The following is a 25,036-nucleotide window of genomic DNA, read 5'->3' on the forward strand; positions in this document are numbered from 1 at the left end:
TATTTTTGCTTATGGCCTGCCTGCCTGTGGCTGACCCACTTAACTTCTCATTTCTATTTAGTACCCGAAGAAGAATACAGGTTTCATGTCAGTGGTGGTGGTCTTTGCCCATTCCACCATTCGAGAGCTTAGAATATAAAACCAATGCAATAACAATAAAAGGACATCTTTATTTTATCTATATACTTTAGTAAGCTGAAAGTCTGGGTCTCTGACAGAAAGGAAAGTCAACATAGTTAACTAGGAATAGAGGAAACAATAGGCAAACAGAAGTATAATAAATTAGGACACGGAACAGAGTTGTTGCTTATTAACACTGGCAATGGAAGAATATATCCAATGCTAAAAGAATGAAATATAGAAATAAACCATACTTAATGAGTATATTACCTCTCACCCCCAGTGATGCCAAGAATTGTTTTTACAACCTTTAAGTTGCAGGAAATGAGAGAGCTACATGAGTGTGGGAGATATCTAAACATCCTCCTGAAGTACTAGCCTTATATAACACCTGACCATTTTCCTAGGAGGTAATACAGAGTGTATATGGTAAAAGTCAAGAGAAGGGTACACAGTGAAACCAGGAAACAAGGCAGGGAAACATTTTCCAAGGCCATCACACTTAATGGGTATTGTATGCTACAGGTCTTCCTTAAGCAATATGTAAAAATCAGACCTTGAAGACGATCTATCTGGAAATAGTCCATGCTTCTCTTGACCTGGCTAATCCCATCTGTCTCTGTTCGTAGAGAGTCTGCAGCAGAGGGCAGGAAGGCAGATATGGGCATTTATAACAAAAAGGGTAATTAAGGCCCTCTCAAACCATTACATGAAGTTTATCAAGATAGCACATCACCAGTGCTGCTGCCCCAGTTTTCTCCATTGTGTGATAACTAACTTTTCCAAACTAAGATTTGATACACCTAGTGTGACAAAGGCTTTGTTGCTAATTATGAAACTCTCTAGAACATTTTAGTGGCTTATGGTAATAAGGCCAGAATATTTAAACAAAACTATTTTGGAAGACCTGGGGAGGAGACTGGAGACCTGGAGACTATGCCGATAGACGATTACCAGCGAGGCAGGATTCTTATGCCTCTGGGGAGGTTGTACTTGTTTAATAACTTTTTTTAAAACTTTATTATTGAAATTTTCAAAAAATACGAAAGTAGAGTAGTATAATGAGCTGATGAGTATCCATCACCCAACTTCAACAAATAACTCCTAGCCAATTTTTTTTCATTTCTACTCTCTCTGTCCTATGTCCACTAGATTATACTAAAGCAAAACCCGGACAATCATTTAACTTCCTATCTTTGAACATTTTAGTATGTTATCTCTAAAAAAAGACTATTTTTAAAAACGTAATCATAGGGCGCCTGGGTGGCTCAGTTGGTTAAGCGACTGCCTTCGGCTCAGGTCATGATCCTGGAGTCCCGGGATCGAGTCCCGCATCGGGCTCCCTGCTCGGCAGGGAGCCTGCTTCTGCCTCTGACCCTCCCCCCTCTCATGTGCTCTCTCATTCTCTCTCTCTCAAATAAATAAATAAAATCTTAAAAAAAAAAAACGTAATCATAACAACCATTATGCCTACAAAAGAAAACTATTAACAATTCCTTAATATCAAATATCCAAGAGATATTCAGTTTTCAACTTTCTTATAAATGTTTTTGTTTTCGTTTTTTTACAGTTTGTTTCAATCAGGATCCAATTAGGGGCCATATATTTGTAGATGGTTTATATGTCTCAATTCTTTTTTCATCTGTAGGTTAATCCCTCCATTTGTGAGGATCTCAGGGATGTTATTTCCCCAGTGGTGCCTCTTAGGGCTTAGATCCTAATTTTTTGCCAATGAAAATAAAGGGCATTTGGAATATGAGAGCAAAATATTTACCTACCTTAGGATGTCCTTGGGGTCACCAGGAGCTTGGCATTGAAAAAGGGCCTAAATATCCTCAAAACCTGGGCCATAAAAGTTAACTTAAAGGTCAAGACTGGACTTTTCATGTAGAGCTTCTTACAAACCTCTCTTCTCGTTCCAATGCCCTTTTCCTCTTGTTGCCTACATTATATCAATCCCATAAATTTATAAAGCATTATTCTAACCATCTCTAGAGACATGCACGTGGTTTTTCCCTGTTCAAGCAGTACCTCTGCCCAAAAGATATATTCCATTGAAATACTTTTTTGTGGAACTTTTGGGAATGTTAGTTGTGTCTACACACTTAGTTCACACTGGCCAGGACCTCTCAGTTTAAATCCATTCACTACCATGTGACCTAATTTTTAAACCCCAAACTAGGAAGCTAATCTGATAGTAGGATAGAATCTTTGAAACTGAGACCATCCTGGAAGATTGTGAACATATGATTACCACATTTGAAACCCTTGTCATTCTCCACTGGTTATATTCCACCACCTTAACAGGTGACCAAAAAGGCATTCTGTGCAGGCCTAACCATGTGAGTTTTTCACATGCAGGCAAATTAGATTAGCCAGGGCTCACCTGCTGGACTGGTAGCTGGAAACCAGAAAGACTCTCTAGTGGGGTTCTGCTTTCCCTCTGACCTGGAGGATAGAATTGGAATGGTGAAAGTTAACTCCCTTGGGCAGTTCTTTGGCAGTGTTACTTATGGGTCAGGGTAAATAGGTAGGTCTTAATCTGTAGGACACTACTCAGAAAGAAAAAGACTTGGCTAAGCAATTTAAGAGGTAGGTTATAAAGTCCATTCTTTTCCTAACTTCGTTTCACCTTGAAAATCTTCATTTTAGTATATATGCCAATGGTTGAAGCTCCATTCCTTCGGGAATGTTATTTAACATACCTGAATTGTTGGGGGTGAGGACTCTTGTGTGGCCTGAATCCCCACCATTTAGGGATGGTCTGAAAGAAAAAATCCCCTGTCCAGAAGAGGCAGGTGAAGGCCTACGGAGGGGAAATAGAAGCATCAGCAGAGAAAAGGAAGGTAAAGGTAAAAAGCATATAGAAGGGGAGAGCCTATATATTTGGACAAGACAGGAAATAAATACCCTGCTTGCGACTGAAAGTAATCTGGACATATATAAGACACAGTACTATTAAATGCTCTCTTGTTTACAAGGTAGATTTATAAACTTCACTGGTATAAGCCAGTAGAAAAGTAACCCCAGGGTTACAGTGTGAACAGATCCCCAGTGAAAGGAAGCATAATTACTTACCTGTAAGATAGGCTGTGAGTAGAAGCTGGTGAAGGGGTTTCTGGAAAACATAAAAATGAGCCTGTGAGATAACCCATGAACTGGAGAAGAGATTCATTCAGGTATACTTGGGACCTGGGCAAAGAAACTGGGGACCAAAGATTTTCAGTATATATGTTAGGCTTAAGGGCTAATAGCAAGTGAAAAAGCTCACAAATCACCTAGCAGTGTCTCCTAAAGTTGCTTTCCTCTCTCTCTCTCCTTTTTTTTAAAGGTTTTATTTATTTTGAGAGAGAGAGCACAAACGGGGGGAGGGGCAGATGGAGAGGGAGAAGCAGACTCCCTGCTGAGCAGGGAGCCCCATGTGGGGGCTCAATCCCAGGACCCGAGGATCATGACCTGAGCTGAAGGCAGACACTTAGTGGACTGAGCCACCCAGGCCCCCCATCTCTTTCATTAATTTGTGCACCAGGATTCATTACTGCTTGGATGTGCTGTAATATATCTGTGCTTTCGTTTCCCCTCTAAGATGGGGATTACCAGAAAGAATGGCTAAAGACAAAGGGTCATTAAATTGGTTAGGAGTGACAGCAAAAATGATGGCATAAGGACCTCCAAAAGTTCTTTCCATAAAAGGAATGAGAAAACTGGCAAAAATTGTCAGAATCAACTTTTTCAGAACTCTAAATTAACAAAGGGCTTGCAGCAGTCTAGGGAATGTTTATTCCAGAAAAATAGCCAAATGAGGTTAAAAACAATGAACTTTGTGGCATTTTAACTTGCCCTATTCCCATTTCTCCTCCAGCTCCGTGGTAGCCTTGAAAACCAACATTCTGGCAGTCATCGCGGGGATGAAATGGGGTTGCAACTCTTTCAAAGCCTCATTCCCAGAAAATAATCATTTGACCCATCCAGTGGCAACTGGAAGACTCCACTTGCAAGGCTGCCTTTATTTGACCTGACCTGGAGCGCAAACTCATCAGGAATTGATGCTTAGAGTTTACCACCTGTGAAAAGCCTTCTCCCCAGGAGTGTTTGCTGTAAACAATTAGAAGTGTTTGTTTGGGCTGCCTGAGAATGTGCACATCAATTGGGGCAAATAATAGGCTAATGGGAAAGCTTAGATGAAGAGATGGGGAATGAGTTTTTGGTGGGGACTCTGAAAACAACACATTCTTAGGATCTAGACCATATGCATATGCAGGACTGTACGCATGCTCAGAGAAGACCTGAAAAGGCCCCAGTCTCTTACCGTGAGGTCATACAAGCAGGTTGAAGGCTAAGGCACAGTTGTCAATTGCCTGGCTAAGTGCTGAAAGTGAACCCCAACACATACACACAGAATCCCTCAGCAAAGACTGAGAGACTTACTGGTTCAAAGTGTTTAAGGGATTCTCTGTCCAATCATTAGCTGACCACTAAACTAACTGAATAGAGACTTTGGTGGCTCTACATGACAATACAGATTTTATTTTTATACAGAATTATTTTTAAAAAGTCACTAAACAACAATAAACAGAAAGAACAAAAAAACCCTGGGGAGGGGGAAGAATCTGATTCCTAGAATTACCATGTTATATTATTTTAAATGTCCAGTTTCCAAAAAAAAATGAGGTATGCAAAGAAACAAGAAAGTATGACCCATATAAAGAAATAAAGCAATCAATAGAAGCTGTCCTTGAGGAAGCCCAGACATTGGACTAAGCCCAGCCTAGACTTTGTCTAGACAAAGACTTTAAATCAGGTATTTTATTTAAAAGATTTTATTTATTTGAGAGAGAGAGAGAGATAGCGAGAGAGAGCTTGACTAGGGACGAGAGGCTCCCTGTGAACAGGGAGTCCCATGAGATGTTCAATCCCAGCACCCTGAGATCATGACCTGAGCTCAAGGCAGATGCTACCGACTGAGCTACCCAGGTGCCCTAAATCAGGTATTTTAAATATGCTCAAATATCTTTGGAAACTATGTCTAAAGCACTAAAGGAAAGTATGAGTATGGTATCTCAACAAATAGAGAATACTAATGAAGAAAAAATATATTTAAAAGAACCAAATATAAATTTTGGAATTGAAAAGTGTAATAAAAATTAAAACTTCACTAGAGCAGCTCATCAGCACAAACAGAAGAAAAAAAGTCAGCAATTTAAAGTCCATTGAGATTATCCAATGTGAGGAAGAGAAAGAAAAAATAATGAAGAAAAATGAAAAGAGACTCAGAGACCTTGGTGAACACCATCAAGTATATCAACATATGCATTATGGGATTTCTAGAAGATGAAAAAAGAGGAACAAGGCAGAAAGACTATTTGAAGAAATAATGGTTGACAACTTCCCAAATTAGGTTAAAAAAAATGAATCTACACATCCAAGAAGCTCAACTTCTGAAGAAGTCTGTTAGATTTAGTTGGTATATAATGTTTTTCAAATCTTCTATTCCATTGCTTATCTTCTATCTAGTTGTTCTATTTGTTATTGAAAGTGGGGTATTAAGTCCAATAGTTTCCCTCTGATTCTCTTCAATTCTGTTAGTTTTGCTTCATGTCTTTTAGGACTTTGTTGTTAGATATATATATATATATATTTAAGGATTTTATTTATTTGAGAGAGAGAAAGAGGAAAGAGAACGAATTGGGGAAGGGGCAGAGAGAGAAGGGGGCTCCCTGCTCTGTGGGGAGAGTACAAGCAGGGGCAGTGGCAGAGGCAGAGGGAGAAGCAGACTCCCCGCTGAGCAGGGAGCCCAATACAGGACTCCATCCCAGGACCCCCGGATCATGACCTGAGCCAAAGGCAAATGCTTAACTGACTGAGCCACCCAGGCGCCCCATGCCATACATTTTAAAGTATCTAAATTATACAAAGTATTTTGTCCTACCACAATGGAATGAAATTAAAAATAATAGGAGGAAATCTGGGAAAATTAAAAATATGTTGATATTAAACAACACAATGCCAAATAACCAATGATTCAAAAAAAAAAATCACAAAAGAAATTAGAAAATACTTTGAGACGAATGAAAACAAAGCCAGAAAATACTAAACCTTATAGGACACAATGAAAGCAGTGCTTAGAGTGAAATTTATAACTGAAAATGTCTACATTAAAAATGCAGATCTCCAATCAATAATCCAAACTTTTGTCTTAAGAAACTAAAAGAGAACTAAACCCAGGAAAGAAATAAAGCTTAGAGCAGAAAGAAATGAAATAGAGAATAGAAAAACACAGAAAATCAACAAAACCAAAAGTAGTTTCTTTGAAATGTTCAACTGGATTGGCTAGTCTTCAGCCAGGCTATCCAAGAAAAAAAGTAGAAAGCTTCAAATAACTAAAATCAGGAACGAAAGAGAGAATATTACTACTAACCTGACAAATTCTGTAGAACTTCTACATTTTTCAAAGGGTGAATATGAAAGAATCAGAGGGAAACTATTTGGTGATTTTCAAAAATGTTTATCCAGAAAGAAATGTGCAAATTTCACAATTGCGTCTTGTGAAAGAAAGGGAAATCCTCTCTGATTAAGTATTCTCTATGGACTGGCTAATGCCCTTGAAAATAGTAATAACAAAAATAGTTCTAAGAGGAAAGGGACAAGAAATTAAGTGGTTATTCTTCACTGGAATATTTTTAAGTTTAATACACAGTGAAGAAGCCTGATACACTGCAGGCTAACATAATCAGTGTCTAGTTAACCTTCCTTTTAGACCTAACTTCTACTGCCATCTTGTGGCAATTAAAAAAATCCAAATCTATTTTACTCAAGTTACCCTCCATCTCTTGACCAGAGGTTTTCAATGACTTTCTATTGCTCAAAAAAAAGTTCCTCCTATCAGTTTGAGAACAGGAATATCATTACTTGAAAAGTAGTAATATATCTCTGGATACATGGAATCAATGTCTGGAAAAAAACAAACGGCATTATATTATGCACAGAAAATGCATAATAGCATTATATTTGCAGAGAAAACCAGAAATCTGCTGGTATCTGGCACAAAATATGTTGGTTTCTGACCCTTTTTTTCCCTTCTCACCAATATAAGAGTCCCTGGGAGTGCTTCTTCCCTGCAGGCCTCTGGCTCCCTAATGGACAAATAATAAACATCAATTAATAATTATACCCCAATTCTCTGGCTTCCATATTCTGTTATTTCTCTACATCTACACATTGAAGCATATGTTGTTCTGCCAGAATAGGCATGCTAGTCCAGAAGGATACACACTTTATTACTTCCAAAATGAATTATTACTGTTAATTCAGTCATTGAATAGTTTGCACTACTTTCATCCCATTCATTCTGTTAGCTTCTTTTTTTAATTTAATTTAATTTATTTATTTTTAAAGATTTTATTTATTTATTTGACAGAGAGAGACACACAGCGAGAGAGGGAACACAAGCAGGGGGAGTGGGAGAGGGAGAAGCAGGCTCCCCACTGAGCAGGGGGACCGGATGCAGGGCTCAATCCCAGGACCCTGGGATCATGACCTGAGCCGAAGGCAGACGCTTAATGACTGAGCCACCAGGCGCCCCAGATTCTCTTTTTTTTAAAGACATATTTATTTATTTTAGAGAGTGAGAGCGAGTGAGTTGGGGGAGGGGTAGAGGGAGGGAATCTTTCAAGCAGACTCCCTGCTGAGTGTGGAGCCCCACCCATCCCATGACCCATGAGATCATGAGGTCAAGAGATCATGACCTGAGCCAAAACCGGCCCAACTGACTGAGCCACTCTGACGCCCCTCTCTGTGTTAGCTTCTAACATTTTTTCTTTTTAGCACTGCCAAAAGAAAAGAGTCCAGGCATGGCATTGGATAATTTATACCAAAACCAATATAAGCTTAATATTCTTGCCTGACATCTTTGCTTTCATTTAGCATTAGAAATCAAGATAGCAGGAGGGGAAGAGTGAAGGGGGGGGAAATCGGAGGGGGAGACGAACCATGAAAGACTATGGACTCTGAGAAACAAACTGAGGGTTCTAGAGGGGAGGACAGTGGGGGGATGGGTTAGCCTGGTGATGGGTTATTAAAGGGCATGTTCTGCATGGAGCACTGGGTGTTATACGCAAATAATGAATCATGGAACACTACATCAAAAACTAATGATGTAATATATGGTGATTAACATAACATAAAAAAAAAAAATCTCAATCTGGGAAGAGAAGGTAAATATTACTTACTTGTCTATTACTTACTTGTCCCAAACTACTAAAGCCAGACATTCTGTAAGGGATAGATTCCACTGAGGGGGACCGACTGTATAAGGTGAGACAAAAAGAAAACAAACAAACCTGGTGTGAAACTTGACATAGACCTAAAGTCTCCTCAGTCCCTACCTCTGACGTATCTAGGTATTTCTTTTATCTTCCAACTTTTGCCAGCAGTTTTCATGTGGCTATGTAGGCTTCCTACTCACCTGACCACCAGGCTGCTATGCTGAGAACTGGGTCGTGGAGTGACTGGAAGAGAATCAAGTGAGGAATGAAGAGCTGCCATCCGTGCCGTGCCCTGCCTTGCCTAGCCAACCTGTTACAAATGGGCATCTGGTTGTATGTTCTTCTCATATCATACACAAGATTGGGAAAATCTCATTATAGTCTCTGAGAGGAAACTACCCTCTATATGGGAGAAGGAGATTTATTCATCTCACATAGATATCTGGGCAAACAAGTGTTCTCTACCTGACTGTGAGGGAGAAGTAATGCCCACTGGTCGAGGTGTGGCCAACCTGCAAGGGAAAAAAAGATGAAGCTCTAAGCAGAAGTTAAGTGTCCCCTGAGAGGATCAATCAGATCACTGTTTATAGAAATAACAGCTTACTATCTGAGCGCAAATTGCTTACTATCATGTATTACAGGTATCATCTCAAAATAAGGAGGCAAAGTTTCCATATGAGACTCCTTGGCTCTCTAACCCTAAGTGAGATCTTCTCTACTGCCTGTAATAGGAGAAATTTTGAAGTCCTCCTTTCTTCCTTCCCTCAGTGCCTTACCAAGTACTCTCAATTTTACATGCATCTATCCATCTGTTCATCTACTCATAAATCCATCATTCCTTCACTCCTGCCATCCTCTCATTCATCTCTCTAACAAGCATTTATTTAGTGTTTATACATCCTTGATCCTGAGATTACAAAGATAACTAGAATAGAGTTCCTATCTTTGAAAGGTTCACAGGCTAGTGGGAGAGACAAAAATAAATAAAAGCAATGTTTAAGTGTTATGATGGGTAGAGCAGAAGTACCGAAGCATGAAAGAACACTAGACTGTAACTTCTGTGAGTGCAGGAGCCATGTCTCTTAACCCACCAATACAGGGCTGAGGTAAAAAAACATTTAATAGTTGGTAGGTTACAGACTAACTGGTGATGTACACCCAGCACCTGGCATGGTACCTGATAAAAAATAGCACTTAATATTTGTTGAATAAATGAATAATAGAACATCAAACTCTGCTTAATGAAGTCTTGACAGAAGAAGTGATATGTGAGTTGAATTTTGAAGGATGAGTAGAATTTCATAAGAGTGAGCATTACATTCAAGATTTCACTTCAGCCCTTTTCAGTGAGTAACTGGAGAAGTGAAAGATAAATTCATCAACCATTTCCTCCACCTTAGAGCCCACACAGGTGTTGCAGCCAAGAGTCTAAAAAGAACAGCAATTTTCAAACAGGGCTAGTATGGGGCCTGATAAAACTTACCTGCTTCCTCGGTACCAATTTGGAGATTCCTGTAGGTGAAAAAAAATGGGAGTGAAGGAAGCTGCAGCTAGGATTAGGGTTCTAATCAATGAATGTTACTTGCTAGATAACTAAGCTGCAATGTCCTCTAGCTGTGGTTGCTAAGATTCCCAGTAGGAGAAAAAAATAGCAATGTTTCCCTAGGAAATTACTAGCTTTGACGGAATGAAATTTTAGTTCCTTTTCATAAAAACACTTTGGGAATCCCAAAGACTGATTTATGTGGGAAAATATGGAGAGTCTATGGGGGAGAGAAAGGAAAATGACAGGATAAAATGTGCTAGAATAGTTACAGCAATAGGATCAATAGGAAAATCATATAAATACAAAGAACATTCTTAGGAAGCAAGAAATGTCTAGGAAATAGAGTTGGATTGGAGGAAGAGGAAGGGTCCTAAGGTGCCTTGGGATTCTTGAAGAGAAATTTTAAGTTACAACAGATGTCTCTTCAATAAGAGAGTTTCCCAAATGGTATGTCGTGACTTACTGATGTTCGAGAATGGGTTATCAGTGTGCTACATACTGATCCTTTCAGTCCTCCTAGCTCTTCTGTGGCCTTGACCATTTATTACAGTGCACTTGTTGTATAAATATTATCAGTTATTTATGCCACGATGTGGAAAAAGTTAGGAAACATTTTCTATACAGCATCTAGTCAGCTAGATAGATGGGAAAAGTAGGAGAGAAAATAATAGTAAGGAATACCTGTTTCATTTACCTTTAGAATGGCAAGACATTTCTTCAGTTCTCCATTTTCCTTCTTTAAGACTGACAGCTCTCTATGCAAAAGATGGAAATAATCATCTCCAGTAGATCAGTGGGATACAAACCCCAATTTTTATTGTTGTTGACATCTAGTTAATGCTTATAGAGAGATGCTTGTCCCTATACAAGGTATCTCTGTCAGAGATCTAGGGATTCAGTAGACAGAGGCAGAGTTTGATGGCCGGGAGAATCAGGTGGACAAAATAAGCAGTCACTGGGTATGATTTCAGATGGGTTTACATAGAGTTCCATTTCCTCTCCACACACACCCCTGGCCTGCTGCTGTCTGAAAACGTCCATTAAGGATTCCATCTTTTGGCTTAAGATTTCCAAAATATGCTCTCCTAGAGGTAACATTTTTTTAATTTATTTTTTAAAGATCTTATTTATTTATTTGACAGAGCAAGGGAGCACAATCAGGAAGAGCAGCAGAGGGAGAGGGAGAAGCAGGCTCTCCACTGAGCAGGGAGCCCGATGTGGGACTCGATCCCAGAACCCTGGGATCATGACCTGAGCTGAAGGCAGATGCTTAACCATCCGAGCCACTGAGGCACCCCTAGAGGTAACATTTTAAATGCTATCTCTCATCTTTATCACTGAAAAGCTATGCCTGATTTCTCCAAAGAAGCAGTTTTTGACAGGGAAGTACAAGAGGAAAGCTATAAAGTGAGGAGGGCCCCTACAGGGAAGAAAGAGAAAAACAAAATGGGGATTGAGGGGACCAAAAATTCTGTACCTGATTTACCCAAGACAAACATAAACACATGCAACAATGTTCAGGCTTTGCAACCGTAAGGAAATAAGGGCTACAGCTCCTCTGAAAGAAAAAAAAGCTCTCTGGTGATTTAATTTGTCACTTACATTTCCTGGTTGGTCACCGTCTGCTGTGCCTCCTGAAGGGCTGCTTCTAACTTTGTAATTCTATGCTTATAAAAGGCGAGGAGGAGATCTGTTTGTTTCTTCTGGAAACTCCACACCTACCAGGGAAAAATAGATCTTTGACATATACCCCCATATCTCCTTTCCTCTTACTTCTGGCAACAAAGGGAAATCCATCAATTCATCCTTTAATACTGATCATTTTCTTCCAGAGCATCTGGCCTAATCCATGATTCCCCAAAACTGGAGGATTTGGCACTAAGGAAAGCCAAAGTTTCTCATTTCCAGGACAAGGACTTTTTAATATCTTAATGAGAATATTCTGGCACAGTAGAATGGTCCTTTAAAAACATAAGCTTTCATCTTGAGCAAGAAGAGTGATAGCAAAAAAATTTTTCAAGCTTATAACTGGTTTTGACCTAACTTGTCTACTATTAGTCTGGACTCAACTTCCACATTCCTAGCTATTACAAAACACTGGTAACCAATTTACTTTCCCCAAGGTATTCACACAGGGGCACTTGCAGGCTGTTTATGCTGCTACAGTAAAGGGCAAAGAAGCATAGAAGGAGATTACCTATTCCTGAATTTTATTTCTGGGCATGGGCAAATAATTTTATCTTTTGCTTTGTTTTACCATTTGATATACTGATGTGCCTTTCAGGGGATTACTGAATCAGAGCAAAAGTTAATATTTAGAAAGTGTTTTAGCTTTGTCAGGCTCTACTTTTGAATACACAGCAGTATTTATGTCTCATCTGCTTCCTCCCTACTCAGAATAGAAACCTTTTGTCTAAGGTCCTTCCCTAGATCTTGGTACTTTTGTCATAAACTTTTTGTTCGCCCTTTATTTCCAAATTGCTTTTGCCACCTTACTATGGAATTGTTCTTAAAAGTTTATATAGGCTCTAGACTCTTTCCTTTCCAATCAAAACCAAACTCAACTAATTCTAGTTACATAAGATTTCATTATAGTCTTCTTTAGTTTTTTTTAAAAAGTGGTTGTTTTCATAAAAATAAAATATGATCATTTAAAAAAATCTCAACAGTGCAGCTGCAGAAAAAGCCACTCAGAATCCCAGGAGTTACTTAAGGTGGCAAGGGGTTGTGGAGCAGTAGATGTTACAGATAGATGTAATGTTTAGCCAAGAGACAGTATCCCAAACATCTTAACCCATTCTTGGGAGCAGTTTGCAGTGAAATATGCCTGATCCTAACTTAATTTACTTCAAAGGAATTGGTAAACTCATTATCTACCTTTGACTCTCACAAACTATTGGTTTGTCTTATCTTTTTTTTTGTCTTATCTATCTTTTATGAAACTGACTCCCTCATTTCATAGTATCTAAAGGTCTTAGTATTTTAAATTATATCTCAAGGTAATCATACAATTGAGTAAAGGAAGTTTCTCTTTATAGAAGTATTCCACCTAAAAAATGAGCTAGGAATGACAGAATTAAATATTAGCATTTTGTAGCTCCTATTGAATTAATGGATCCATGTAAAGTTCATCATTGGCTACCATCACACAAAACAAGAGATGGAAGACTATTATGTACCTCTTGGTGGAGCACAACACTGCTATAAAATAGGCTTGCCTCCCACCCACCCCCAACCTCCCACCCACCCCCTGATTAAGGAAATACAAAGCACAGACAAGCATTATTAAATGACTCCACGAGGGTACAATGAACAAAATCCACACTGGGGACAACTCTATAGACAAAAGACCATTTTCTTCAATAACAATAAAAAAAGAGGGACACCTGGGTGGCTCAGTGGATGAAGTGTCTGACTCTTGATTTCAGCTCAGGTCATGATCTCAAGATCTTCAGATGGAGCCCTATGTCTGGCTCTGTGCTCAGCTGGGAGTCTGCTTGAGATTCTCCCTCTCCCTCTGCCCCTCCCCTGATGCACACACATTCTTTTTCTCTCTCTAAAATACATAAATAAATCTTGGGGCGCCTGAGTGGCTCAGGTTAAGCGACTGCCTTCGGCTCAGGTCATGATCCCAGGGTCCTGGGATGGAGCCCCGCGTTGGGCTCTCTGCTCAGCAGGGAGCGGGCTACGCCCTCTCCCTTTGGCTCTGCCTACTTGTGCTTGCACGCTCTCTCTCTCTCTGTCAGATAAAAATATTTTTTTAAAAAAAGAGTTAACTATTTGGTCTTCAGAGTGTGGAAGTCAGGCATTCCAGGCACAGAGGTATGAAACTATATGGTGCATAAAAGAACTGCAAAGAACTAAATCTACCTTATAGATTAGGTAATAAATAGCCTACATAAGAACTTATGTTGGTATATAAGACGTGAGGTGGTCATTGTGGATGTGATTGGAGAGGTCAGGAGAAACCAGACCATTAAGAGAACTAGGTGTCACTCTGAAAAATCTGAAATCATAGGTGATGAAAAGCCACCAAAGGGTCTTGAAAAGGCACTCACATGTTCAGATTTATAATTGAAGTAGATTATTGTGGGGCTCAAAGAGAACAGATTTGAGCAGAAAAGACCCCTAAAAATGCTTCCTTATCAAAAGCAATTAGAGGACTGTTAATAAGGTATCAGAGGTACCCACTCTGAATAGGAAAACCATAGCAGCCCACCAGGTGGGAAGTTAAGTTGTTTTCTGTTTGTTTTTTTTTTTAAGATTATTTATTTATTTATTTGACAGAGAGAGACACAGTGAGAGAGGGAACACAAGCAGGGGGAGTGGGAGAGGGAGAAGCAGGCTTCCTGCTGAGCAGGGAGCCCAATGCGGGGCTCTATCCCAGGACCCTGGGATCGTGACCTGAGCCAAAGGCCGATGCTTACTGACTGAGCCACCCAGGCACCCTGGGAAGTTAAGTTTTGAGTTGCATAATTTGTGATCAAAGCAATATTACTTCTCACACTACAAACTCCTGCTCAGTAGTGATTTAAAAAAACCTCAAGCATACTGATTCAGAAGTCCTAAATATTGACAGATTACCTCCTACTTCTCAGGTAAAATAATTTTAGACTAAATAAACCTTTCTTGTTCAAAGGCATCATTGATTATCTCAGTTGTTCAACTTTTTAATTCAAGTAAGGGATGAAGAACTGGTCTGGTCTATTGATGAGATCAGGCCTTGACCTGATTTTCTCAAATGGTGTATGTGGTAATTACTTACGTATATGGTAGCAAAACATATGACCTCAAAGTCAGCAAACTACTGACCATGGCCAGCTGCCTGTTTTTGTAAATAAAGTTTACTGGAACACCATGACCATTTGTGTACATACTGTCTAGTACTGCTTCTGTACTACAACAGCAGAGTTGAGTAGTTGCAACAGAGACTGTATGGCCTCAAAGCCTGAAATATTTACTGGCCTTTTAAGAAAAAGTTTATCAGGTTGCTTGGGTGGCTCAGTTGGTTGAGCGTTCAACTCTTGGTTTTGGCTCAGGTCAAGATCTCATGGGTCATGATCTCATGGGTTGTGAGATGGAGTCCCATGGGCTCTGCGCTCAGCAGGGAGTCTGCTTGACGATTCTCTCCCTCTGCCCCTCCCCCCACTGAAGCACATGCTCTCTCTGTAAAATAAATAAATAAATCTTCAGGGCAAAAAAAGAAAGGGCACCTGGGTGGCTCAGTCGTTAAATGTCTGCCTTCAGCTCAGGTCATAATCCCAGGGTCCTGGGATCGGCCCCGCATGGGACTCCCTGCTCGGTGGGGAGCCTGCTTCTCTCTCTCCCACTCCCCCTGCTGTGTTCTCTCTCTCTCTGTCTTTCTCTCTGGCAAATAAATAAATAAATAAATAAAATCTTTTAAAAAATTAATTAAAAAAATTTAAAAAAAAAAGTTTATTGGGGCGCCTGGGTGGCTCAGTTGGTTAAGCGACTGCCTTCGGCTCGGGTCATGATCCTGGAGTCCCTGGATCGAGTCCCGCATCGGGCTCCCTGCTCGGCAGGGAGTCTGCTTCTCCCTCTGACCCTCCCCGTCTCATGTGCTCTCTCTCATTCTCTCTCTCTCAAATAAATAAATAAAATCTTAAAAAAAAAAAAAGTTTATTAACCCCAACACTAAATTTATGAAAGTCTTTATATATCCATTTCTGTCTTTTTCTCTGAATTTTTCTTTTTTGTGAATTTATATCTTTCCCTCTTTTTCTTTCAATCTCTCCTATTTCCCACTCTATTCAATGTCCTATTTTGTCTGTTCTTCCTATTTATATTTATTTAATGGACATCGGGGTTAATTGTTCTTAATTTTAAGATGGATGGGCCCAAAGAATGGGAGAAAATGTATGCAAATCGGAGCACCCGGGTGGCTCAGTTGGTTAAGCGTCTGCCTTCGGCTCAGGTCATGATCCCAGGGTCCTGGGATCGAGCCCCGCATCCGGGTTCCCCGCTGAGCGGGAAGCCTGCTTCTCCTTCTCCCACTCCCCCTGCTTGTGTTCCCTCTCTCTCTGTCTCTCTCTCTGTCAAATAAATAAAAAAAATATTTAAAAAAAAAAAAAGAGTCGGTCAATTAATTGACTGTGCCACCCAGGCACCCCCTGATCATACCTATATTTAGAATGATTTCCTATCTTGGGCACCTGGATGGCTCAGTCGTTAAGCGACTGCCTTTGGCTCAGGTCATGATCCCGGAGTCCCAGGATTGAGACCAGCATCAGGATCCCCACTCAGTCAGGAGTCGGCTTCTCCTTCTGACCCTCCCCCCTCTCGTGCTCATTCTCTCTCTCACACACAAATAAATAAATAAAATCTTTAAAAAAAAAAAAAGAATGATTTCCTGGCTTCAATATGGAGAACTGATATGAAAAGAAAAGACTGGAGGTCAAAAGATCTGTTAGGAAGCTACTACAATAATCCAGGATAGAAACAATGATGAATTGAACTAGAAGGCTGGAGATAAAGTAAAAAGATTCAAGGTTTTTTTTTAAGATTTTATTTATTTATTTTGGGGGGGGAGGAAGTGCACGTGCACACAAGAGTGGGGGGAGGGGCAGAGAGACAGGGAGAGAGAGAGAATGTCAAGCGGACTCCGCACTGAGCATGGAGCTCGACATGGGACTAGATCTCACAACCCTGAGATCATGACCTGAGCCAAAATCAAGAGTTGGATGCACAACCAACTGAGCCACCAAGGCACCCTGAAAGATTCAAGTATTTTAGACAGACAGAAATAATATGATTTAACAATGGATTGGAAATGCAAAGAGAAGGGCGCCTGGGTGGCTCAGTTGTTGAGCCTCTGCCTTCAGCTCAGGTCATGGTCCCAGGGTCCTGGGATCGAGCCCCACATTCGGCTCCCTGCTCGGGGGGAAGCCTGCTTCTCCCTCTCCCACTCCCCTGCTTGTGTTTCCTCTCTCGCTGTGTCTCTCTCTGTCAAATAAATAAAAAAATCTTAAAAAAAAAAAAAAAAGGAAATGCAAAGAGAAGAAGGAATCAAGAATGACTTATCGATTTTTGGTTTGGTCATTCTGTGGATGGCAGTTATTTACCATGATAGAAATAGAAAGAGTAGCCTATTCTGTGTGTACGTGAAGGGTGGGCCAGGTGGAGGGGTGTTAAGAATACTGAGTTAAGTTTGGGACATATGGAATTAGTGAAGATATCAAGTCAGCAAATGGATATATGCCTGAAGTTGGTGGGGGCAGGGAGCACTCATTCATTCAGCAAAGATTTATTGAGTGCTTTCTAGGTAGCTAAACTGTGATCTTTGCATGGGATACAATGATGAACAAAACAAAGCCAGTCTCTGCCTCTATGGAGCTTACAGTCTATGGAACATATAATAAACACCTCAAAAATTACAAATTATCCAAGTGTTATTAAGGAAACAAAAAGGTTTCTAGGACAGGGGCACCTGGGTGGCTCTTGATTTCGGCTCAGGTCACGATCTCAGGTCCTGGGATGGAGCCCTGATTCAGGCTCACTGGTCTGCTTCTTTCCTTCTCCCTCATCCTCTGCCCCTCCCTCCGCTCTCACGCTCTCTCTCCCTCTCTCCCTAAAATAAATAAATAAATCTTAAAAAAAAAAAAGGTCTCTAGGACAAAGAATAAAGAGGAGGTACCCATTTTAAATACAGCAGTCAGAGAAGGCTCCATTTAAGCTGAGATCTTTACTGGACATAATAGAATTGGAAGTGATCCCTATGTCGATGATAACTGAAGCATGGGAGTGAATGAGATTATCCATGGAGAGTGTAAGTGTCTAGTATAGAACCTGAGAAATATAACTATTCAAGAGAGGGACAGAGAAAGATAAATACAAAAGAGAGAAAGAAGTTGGTTACAATAGCCAAAGAAAGAATATTTTAAGGGGGAGAGAGTGGGCCTAGACTGCTGCTAAGAAATCAAGTACAGTAACAAAAACAAAAAAGTATCCATTGGGTTTGATAACAAGGAAGCTGCTAATATCCTTAGCAAGAGCAATTTCAGTGAGATAGTCTAAATGAAGCCAGACTGCAGAGGGTTGAGAAGAGGTATGGGAGGTGAAGAAGTGGACAGAATGTAGACACATAGCTACCAATGCAATCCAATGTGTTTCTCTTTCTCAAGACTCTCCACAATATGCTTTTGTGAGTGTCATCAATAATCCTCAGGTTGCCAAATCCAGTCCTCCCTCCTTTGCCCTCATCTTCATGTCTCAACAGCATTTGACCCAGCCGGTCATTTCTTCCTTCTTGAAACATTTCCCTTTCTTAGTTTCTGTGATACCATACTCTCCTTGCTTCCACTCACTCACTGCTACTCTTTGCTAACTTCTCTTCCTCCTCTACCTGATCACTAAATGTTGAAGGGGCTCCTTCCCTGGGTGATCTCATCCAGTCCCAAGGCTTTAAAAACAATTTATATCCTAATGAGTTCCATATTTGTATCTCTATCCTTGACTGTGTCCTGAGCTTCAGAATAGTAACTTTATCCACCTTTGTGATTTCTCCTCCTGGAGCCCTAACAAGCATCTGTAACCTAATACATCCAAAATGGTATTTTCCCTCAAAAGGTCTTTTCAGCCTTGGTAAAGAGTATAATCATCCCATAAATTTGTCTTGTTTTGCTCAAGAAAAAAACCCAAATGTCTTCCTCAAATCCTTTCTCTTTCTCATCTTCCACATTCAAATCAACAACGGTTCTACCAGTTCTTCCTAGAAAACATCTCAGATTTGATTACCCCTCTCCATTTCTATTGCGACCATTTTAGCTCAAGAAGTCTTACTTAGATTTCTCCCATAGCCCCTTACGTGGTCTCCCTGCTTCTACTCTTAACTTCTCTACGGTCCATTCTCCACTCAGCAGCCAGATTCCCTTTTAAAATTATATATCAGATAATGCCATTTCTGTGCTTAAAACCCTTCAATGGTGTCCACTGTCACTTAGAAGAAAATCTAAATTCCTTACCATGGCCTACAAGTCCCTATATATAGGTTCAAGCCTCTCTCTCTGACCTCACCTTGAACCATTTCCACCTCCCTCCCAGCCTTAATGTGCATTCATTCATTTAACAAACATTTCTTATTCACTTAATTTGTGCCAGGTACCTCATTAGCCATTGGGCAATACAAAGTTGATACCTGCCTTTCAAAAGTTTGGGTTAAGTGAGAGAAACAGACATAAGAACAAATAAATTAAAACACTTTTGCAGAGGTAAGAAAGAGCAAGGGTTATAGGATTACAAAGGACAGTGCAAAAATCTGCCTACAGGAATCAGGGAAGGCTTTACTGAAAAAGGAACAATTACTGGATGCATTTGAAAGATGACTAGTTATGGATAAGGGTGCAGTCTATGACCTACGATTAGAAGAAAGCTTACAGGTCTATAGGAGGCTCTCTAATCCCCAAAGATACTTAGATAGTTTTATCTAGAGGTGAGTAAAGATTTCAAAACAGGAAGTTTTAACTATTGGCCATGGAGTAGTACAGCAGAAAAACGCCCTTGGCAGGTCATTACAGAGATCTGGGATGATTAAAACACAAGTGGATATTTAGATCAATATGCCATTCAATCATTTAGTAATTTTTGACTGTCTATTACATATTAAGAACTATCCAAAGAGCTGGGTATATAACAACAAACAAAACCTACCAAATCTCTGAATTTATGGAGCCTACATTCCAGTGCAGGATTCAGACAATAAATAAGTATATAATGTTAGAGATAAGAGCTATGAGGAAAAATAAAGCAGGGTAAGAATTAGACAGTGCTGGGGCTACCATTTGATATATGAGAGTCAGTAATGGTCTGACTGAGAAAAAAAAATCTGAGCCGAGGCCTGAATGAGGCAATCTAGATATTATTTGGATCAGTTTTTCAACTTCACAGACTAGGAAAACACATTTCACTAAAGTGATGATTAACTGACACTTTCCATTTATTTTATCTTGATTATTTGACCATGTGTAATTGGTCTCTTGATTAGGCAGGTTAGAATTCAGACTACATATAATTTCTCTACTGATCATTAGCTAATCCTGAGTTTAGTTATTAACCAAAAGTCTGCTCTTTCTCTTGCTCATGTGACCTTGTTTACATTTCTCCTTGAGTCTCAGCTAGATTTTATCTCCCTGTAATGTTAAATAGTATCTCAAATATGATGGCTCACCCAAGCAACTAAAAGCAGAATGCAGTGAAAGCTTTAATTCCCCTTCCTCTATTTCCAGAGTCAGGATTGAAGGGTGAGACACCAACAAAAAATTAAATCTACTATCTTCAGCCAGAACATGACAAAGGATCATCTTCACATTAAGGAAAGGACTACTCTTCTAAGAATGAGAAGTAAGAGTACAGAAGAAAAAATAGTGATAAAATTTCTCAAGAAACACGCCAAGATAGAAATCCCATTAAGCTATAAAATAATCTCAGTGGAGAACTGGAGAGTGGAAGGAGAAAACCAAAGTTTTTACAATTTGGGAACTCTCAAATGGTTATTTTGTCTTCTCTCCACTTCCTACCACATTCCTATTGCTCTTGACCAAGTCAACAGTATGCAAATATATGATGCATCAGGAAAGAAAAATATTTTCTAAAATTCAGGCAACCAATTCTAAACATGAAAAGAATTAAATATATATGCATTACTAAAAAAGGTTACTGAAAAATGAGAATGGGGGACAAGAAATTCCATCTTGAACATAGGTCTTTAAGCAAAATTTGAGAGCTAGCCCACTGAATCCACTGACTACAGGGTCAGGCCTATATATCCAAAGCAATTTTTAGAAGATTCATTAGACTGCACAGAAAGATGATAAAGCTCCTAGGACCTTCTTTATTCTTTTTTGGGGGTGGGGGGGAGGACCTGAGGGAGGGGGACAGAGAGAATGTTAAAGAGGCTCCATGCCCAGTGTGGAGCCAGATGTGAGGCTTGATCTTACAATCCTGAGATCATGAGCTGAGCCATTATCGAGAGTCAGACACAACCAACTGAGCCACCCAGGTATCCCTAGAGCCTTCTTTATTCTTAAAAATTACTTAATAGAACCAAGAAGTATAAGGCAAGATATCAGCTACATAGTGGTTTTTACAGTCTATCACAGGTCTGGGGTCAGTAAAAAAGTTAACTGTTGAGATTTGTATCATTAGGGAAGAAAGCAAGTGAACAGTCAATTCTCTCCATTGTGTACAAATACAAAAATACTGTGTACAAATAAATCAAAGAGAATCTTTGATCTAAAAAAAATAAGATGCAATTAGAATTTGCCTGGTGAATCTGATTTTCTTCATTTTTGTTTCTCATACCTGAGAGATGTGACTAAAATACTGCAAAGCTGTCTCCACAGGGCTTTTGAAATATATCTTCTCCTGAGGTTTCAGCTATGAAGAGATTAAGACAAACACTGAGCATATCCACAATGGAATGAAGTAAGATACTGACAAATATGGCAAAGGCTGTATCACTCTTTCTAAAGCATCTGGTGTTATTCCACTATGATAAGTATGAGGAAGCTCACCACTGTCCTAGGAGATGTCGATTTTATGTTCTAATCCTCCTTACCTCATGCTTCTATAGCAGCCTCCACAAATAATTCTATCTGTTGTTTAACTACTCCCCCCTTTTTTACAATTGCTATCTGTGAGTTTTGTTTCTTTTCTTTCTTTTTTTTAAATTTCAGTGCTTAGTCACTCATTAACTGTACTCCTTGTGTACTTCCTACAGACCAGGAATGGGATAAGATGGTTTGTGGCAGGGGGAGAAAAACTTACATTATTAGAAAGAGCCAGATGTTTGCAAGCAGTTCCACAAACAGCACATTTTTCTAGGGGGAAAGGGAAAAAAAGTTTGGTTCTTATGGGCAAGAGATAAGATCTTCCTAAAGTACATGGTAACAGTCAAGTAGGCTAGCAAGAAACAGGTTCTTACTGAATTTAGGATATTTTTGTACTATAAAAGGACATCAGCTTGAGCTCTGTTCTCAAAATCAGTATTTCCAAACTTGTATGTTGATGACAAGTACGGCTTTCACACTGTAGATCTACCCATCTCCTCTTTTTTTAAAAAAGATTTATTATCTATTTTGAGAGAGAGAGTGTGTGCACACGTTGGGGGAGGGGCAGGGGGGGGGAGAGAGAGAGAGAGAGAGGGAGACAGACTCTTCAGCAGACTGCCCACTGACCTGGGACCCCAACATGGGGCTTGATCCCAAGACCCTGAGACCATAACCCAAGCCAACACTTAACTGACTGAGCCACCCAGGCGTCCCTACCCATCCCCTCCTTATGAATTCCCAGTTTTCTTCTGCAGATGAGGGGACAGCAAAAGTACTAGAGTAAACTTATGAGAGTACTAGGAAGAACACAAGAGTACCAATGGTTTCAACTGTAGGTTGCTCTTTTTTTTCCCCATCAACCTGACAGTAGGCACACTGTAGATACTACAAGAAACTCCCCAATTATTCCTGCCCTGTTCTCACTTTGTTAATATTCCTGGAACTTGCTTTGAAGGTCTCCTGCTCTCATTCTCTAATTAACCCAATCTGAAAGATGTAAAAATTAAAATTCCTAATCTTTCTCTAAATTTTAGTAGTGGTGCTGGTTATTGATTAAGATAAATGCCACATCAAGAGAAAACATCACATGACATAGGCTTCACTGAGACAAACCTCTCCAAGGTGAGCTGCTGTTACCATAGTAAACAGTTTTGTTACTTTAGCAGGTAAGTTAAAAGGGTCATGAGATCCATATAAAGAAAAAAAGCTTCTCCAGAGGCTAGTAACCTCCCTCTTCTTTCCTTGAGGACTAAAGGTTTTTCCCAGTCTTCTCTCCATATTATTGCCAGATTGAGCTAACAAGTACAAAATGCAAAACAAAGAAACTTCCCCAGCTCTCTATCACCTGCAGGATAAAGTTCAGTCTCTTCAGTCTTGTATATAGAACTTTCCATCATCTGGCCATTGCCTACCTCTCTAGCCTCATCTCTTAACCATTTCTGACTTTATTCTCTATGCTTTACCAATCCTAATGATGTGTAGCCCCCTGCATTATGGGTTTATAAGGGTTTATAATGTGGTATGCCTTTATACATACTGTTCTCTTAAACTAGAATGATCTTCCCTGCCTTATCCACTTGGCAACTCCAGTTTATTATTCAAAACTCTACTGAAGCAACAGCTCTTCTATGAAATCTTTCCCTGATCAAAGCACCCTATCCTAAGTCCCTCTTCTGGGCTATTTCTATACCTTGTATGCATTGTAGCATGAAAAAAAACCCCTTAAATTCAAGTCTCATTTCTAAGACTTAATAGCTGCAAGAAGTTGGTCAAATCACTTATCCTATCTGAACTATTCCTCATTTGTAAATGGGTCTACTAATAACTACCTCCTGGGACTGTGGTAAGGATACATAAAATTCATCCATGTGGAAAACACTTTTTATTTTTTTTTAAAGATTTATTTCTTTATTTCAGAGAGAGAGAGAACAGGAGCGGGGACAGGGGCAGAGGGAGAAGGAGAGGGAGACAAGCAGATTTCCCGCTGAGCAGGGAGCCCAATTTGGGGCTCAATCCCAGGACCCTGAGATCATGACCTAAGCCGAAATCAAGAGTTGAACGCTCAACCAACTGAGCTATCCAGGCGCCCCTGGAAAATGCTTTTTATTTTATTTTTTTAATATTTTATTTATTTATTTGAGAGAGAGGGAGAGAGAGAGAGAACACCAGTGGGGTGAGGGGCAGAGGGAGAAGCAGACTCCCCGCAAAGCAGGGAGCCCAACATGGGACTTGATCCTGGGACTCCGGGATTATGACCTGAGCTGAAGGCAGATGCCTAACTGACTGAGCCACCCAGGCTCCCTGGAAAATACTTTTTAAATTGTAAATGTATCACTACCACCACCACCACCATTATCATCTTCATCATCATCATCATTTCTAATCAAATTGATTTCACAGGCTAGACCACTTCCCATCAGAAATGACTCTTGTTATCAACCAAACTTTCCCCAATTCCTATTCATTACACTTATTTTTTTCTCTATTCTCTAATTAGTCCGATAACCTTGTGGCTTTCCCTGTCACAGGTCTCAAAACACTGACAGGGCGCCTGGGTGGCTCAGTCGGTTGAGCGACTGCCTTCGGCTCAGGTCATGATCCCAGGGTCCTGGGATCGAGTCTCACATCGGGCTCCCTGCTCTGCGGGGAGCCTGCTTCTCCCTCTCCCACTCCCCCTGCTTGTGTTCCCTCTCTCGCTGTGTCTCTCTCTGTCAAATAAATAAATAAAATCTTTAAAAAAAAAAAAAAACACTGACAAGTACTTTTGGTGTTCAAGTATTAGATATTCCATTTGCTAAATTATTCTTTATTAATGGGTGCCTCAAATTTCCATAATCAACGGCTTCCTACTGTATCCATACTAACTTTGGCCCAATATGTGATTTTTATCCCAAGTCACACAGAGAAATGGCTAATCATTATTTCTAGATTAAAAACATTTTTGCCTGAATCTGAAAACAGTTAAGGCACTCACCCAGAGTCACACACTTTTTACAGAAAATATGGCCACAGCTGGTGACAAAGAAATCGTTCCCCTCTTTTCGGAAACACTGGTTGCAGTGAAACCAATCCATTCTGGAACAGACAAAGAGAAAGAGAAAAAATAACCTGGAGCATAATATAATTATAGCTGTTCCAAAATCTATGTAACAATGCTTGCTTAGCTTCTGTTATCTTTTGGGGATATAGGCACTATTATTGTGGGTATTCCAGTTGGTTGTACGGAAGTACATACACCTCTGAAGTGAAAAAAAGCAGACCACAAACTATGTTATACCATTTTTAAAGAAGAAAAAATACATATATATTTAGAAAAGTAATGGGACAATGAGATTCTTTTTTTGAATGGTGAGATGATGTGTGTGTGTGTGTGTGTGTGTGTGTGACCTTTACATTTTTTTTGTTTTCCAAGTTTTCTGGATTAATTCATATATTAATTTGTAATCAGAAAAAAAAATCTTAAAAAAAAAAACAAACCCATCCATTTCTTTCCTAATAGTTCCCTGTGATACAGTGAGGTGGAGCAAGGAGGAAATAGTGGA

At 39.8% G+C, this 25,036-nt stretch overlaps 1 protein-coding gene across 1 annotated transcript; it reads right to left on the reverse strand.

The window, feature by feature from the left end:
- Positions 1 to 688: 688 nt before the first annotated feature.
- On the reverse strand, positions 689 to 24,568 carry RNF212B (ring finger protein 212B). The gene is made up of 14 exons (XM_021695435.1): positions 24,469 to 24,568; positions 21,712 to 21,764; positions 21,247 to 21,321; positions 11,533 to 11,648; positions 10,625 to 10,685; positions 9,868 to 9,896; positions 8,850 to 8,896; positions 8,585 to 8,627; positions 8,364 to 8,424; positions 7,205 to 7,253; positions 3,199 to 3,238; positions 2,826 to 2,926; positions 2,507 to 2,568; positions 689 to 754 (listed from the first exon to the last, which is right to left on the reverse strand). Exons 1-14 carry the CDS (start codon positions 24,566 to 24,568, stop codon positions 689 to 691), a joined length of 903 nt encoding a protein of 300 aa, XP_021551110.1.
- Positions 24,569 to 25,036: the final 468 nt, after the last annotated feature.

This window comes from Neomonachus schauinslandi, chromosome 9 (genome assembly GCF_002201575.2).
Source record: "Neomonachus schauinslandi chromosome 9, ASM220157v2, whole genome shotgun sequence".
NCBI lineage: Eukaryota > Metazoa > Chordata > Mammalia > Carnivora > Phocidae > Neomonachus > Neomonachus schauinslandi.

Excerpts from the sequence above, each read along its gene's own strand:
- RNF212B (XM_021695435.1), bottom strand. The coding sequence starts at position 24,568 with ATGGATTGGTTTCACTGCAACCAGTGTTTCCGAAAAGAGGGGAACGAT. Across the intron at positions 9,897-10,624 it reads AATGTCTTGCCATTCTAAAG|GAATCTCCAAATTGGTACCG; the intron begins GTAAATGAAACA and ends TTTCACCTACAG. Across the intron at positions 8,628-8,849 it reads TACTTCTCCCTCACAGTCAG|TCACTCCACGACCCAGTTCT; the intron begins GTAGAGAACACT and ends ATTCTCTTCCAG.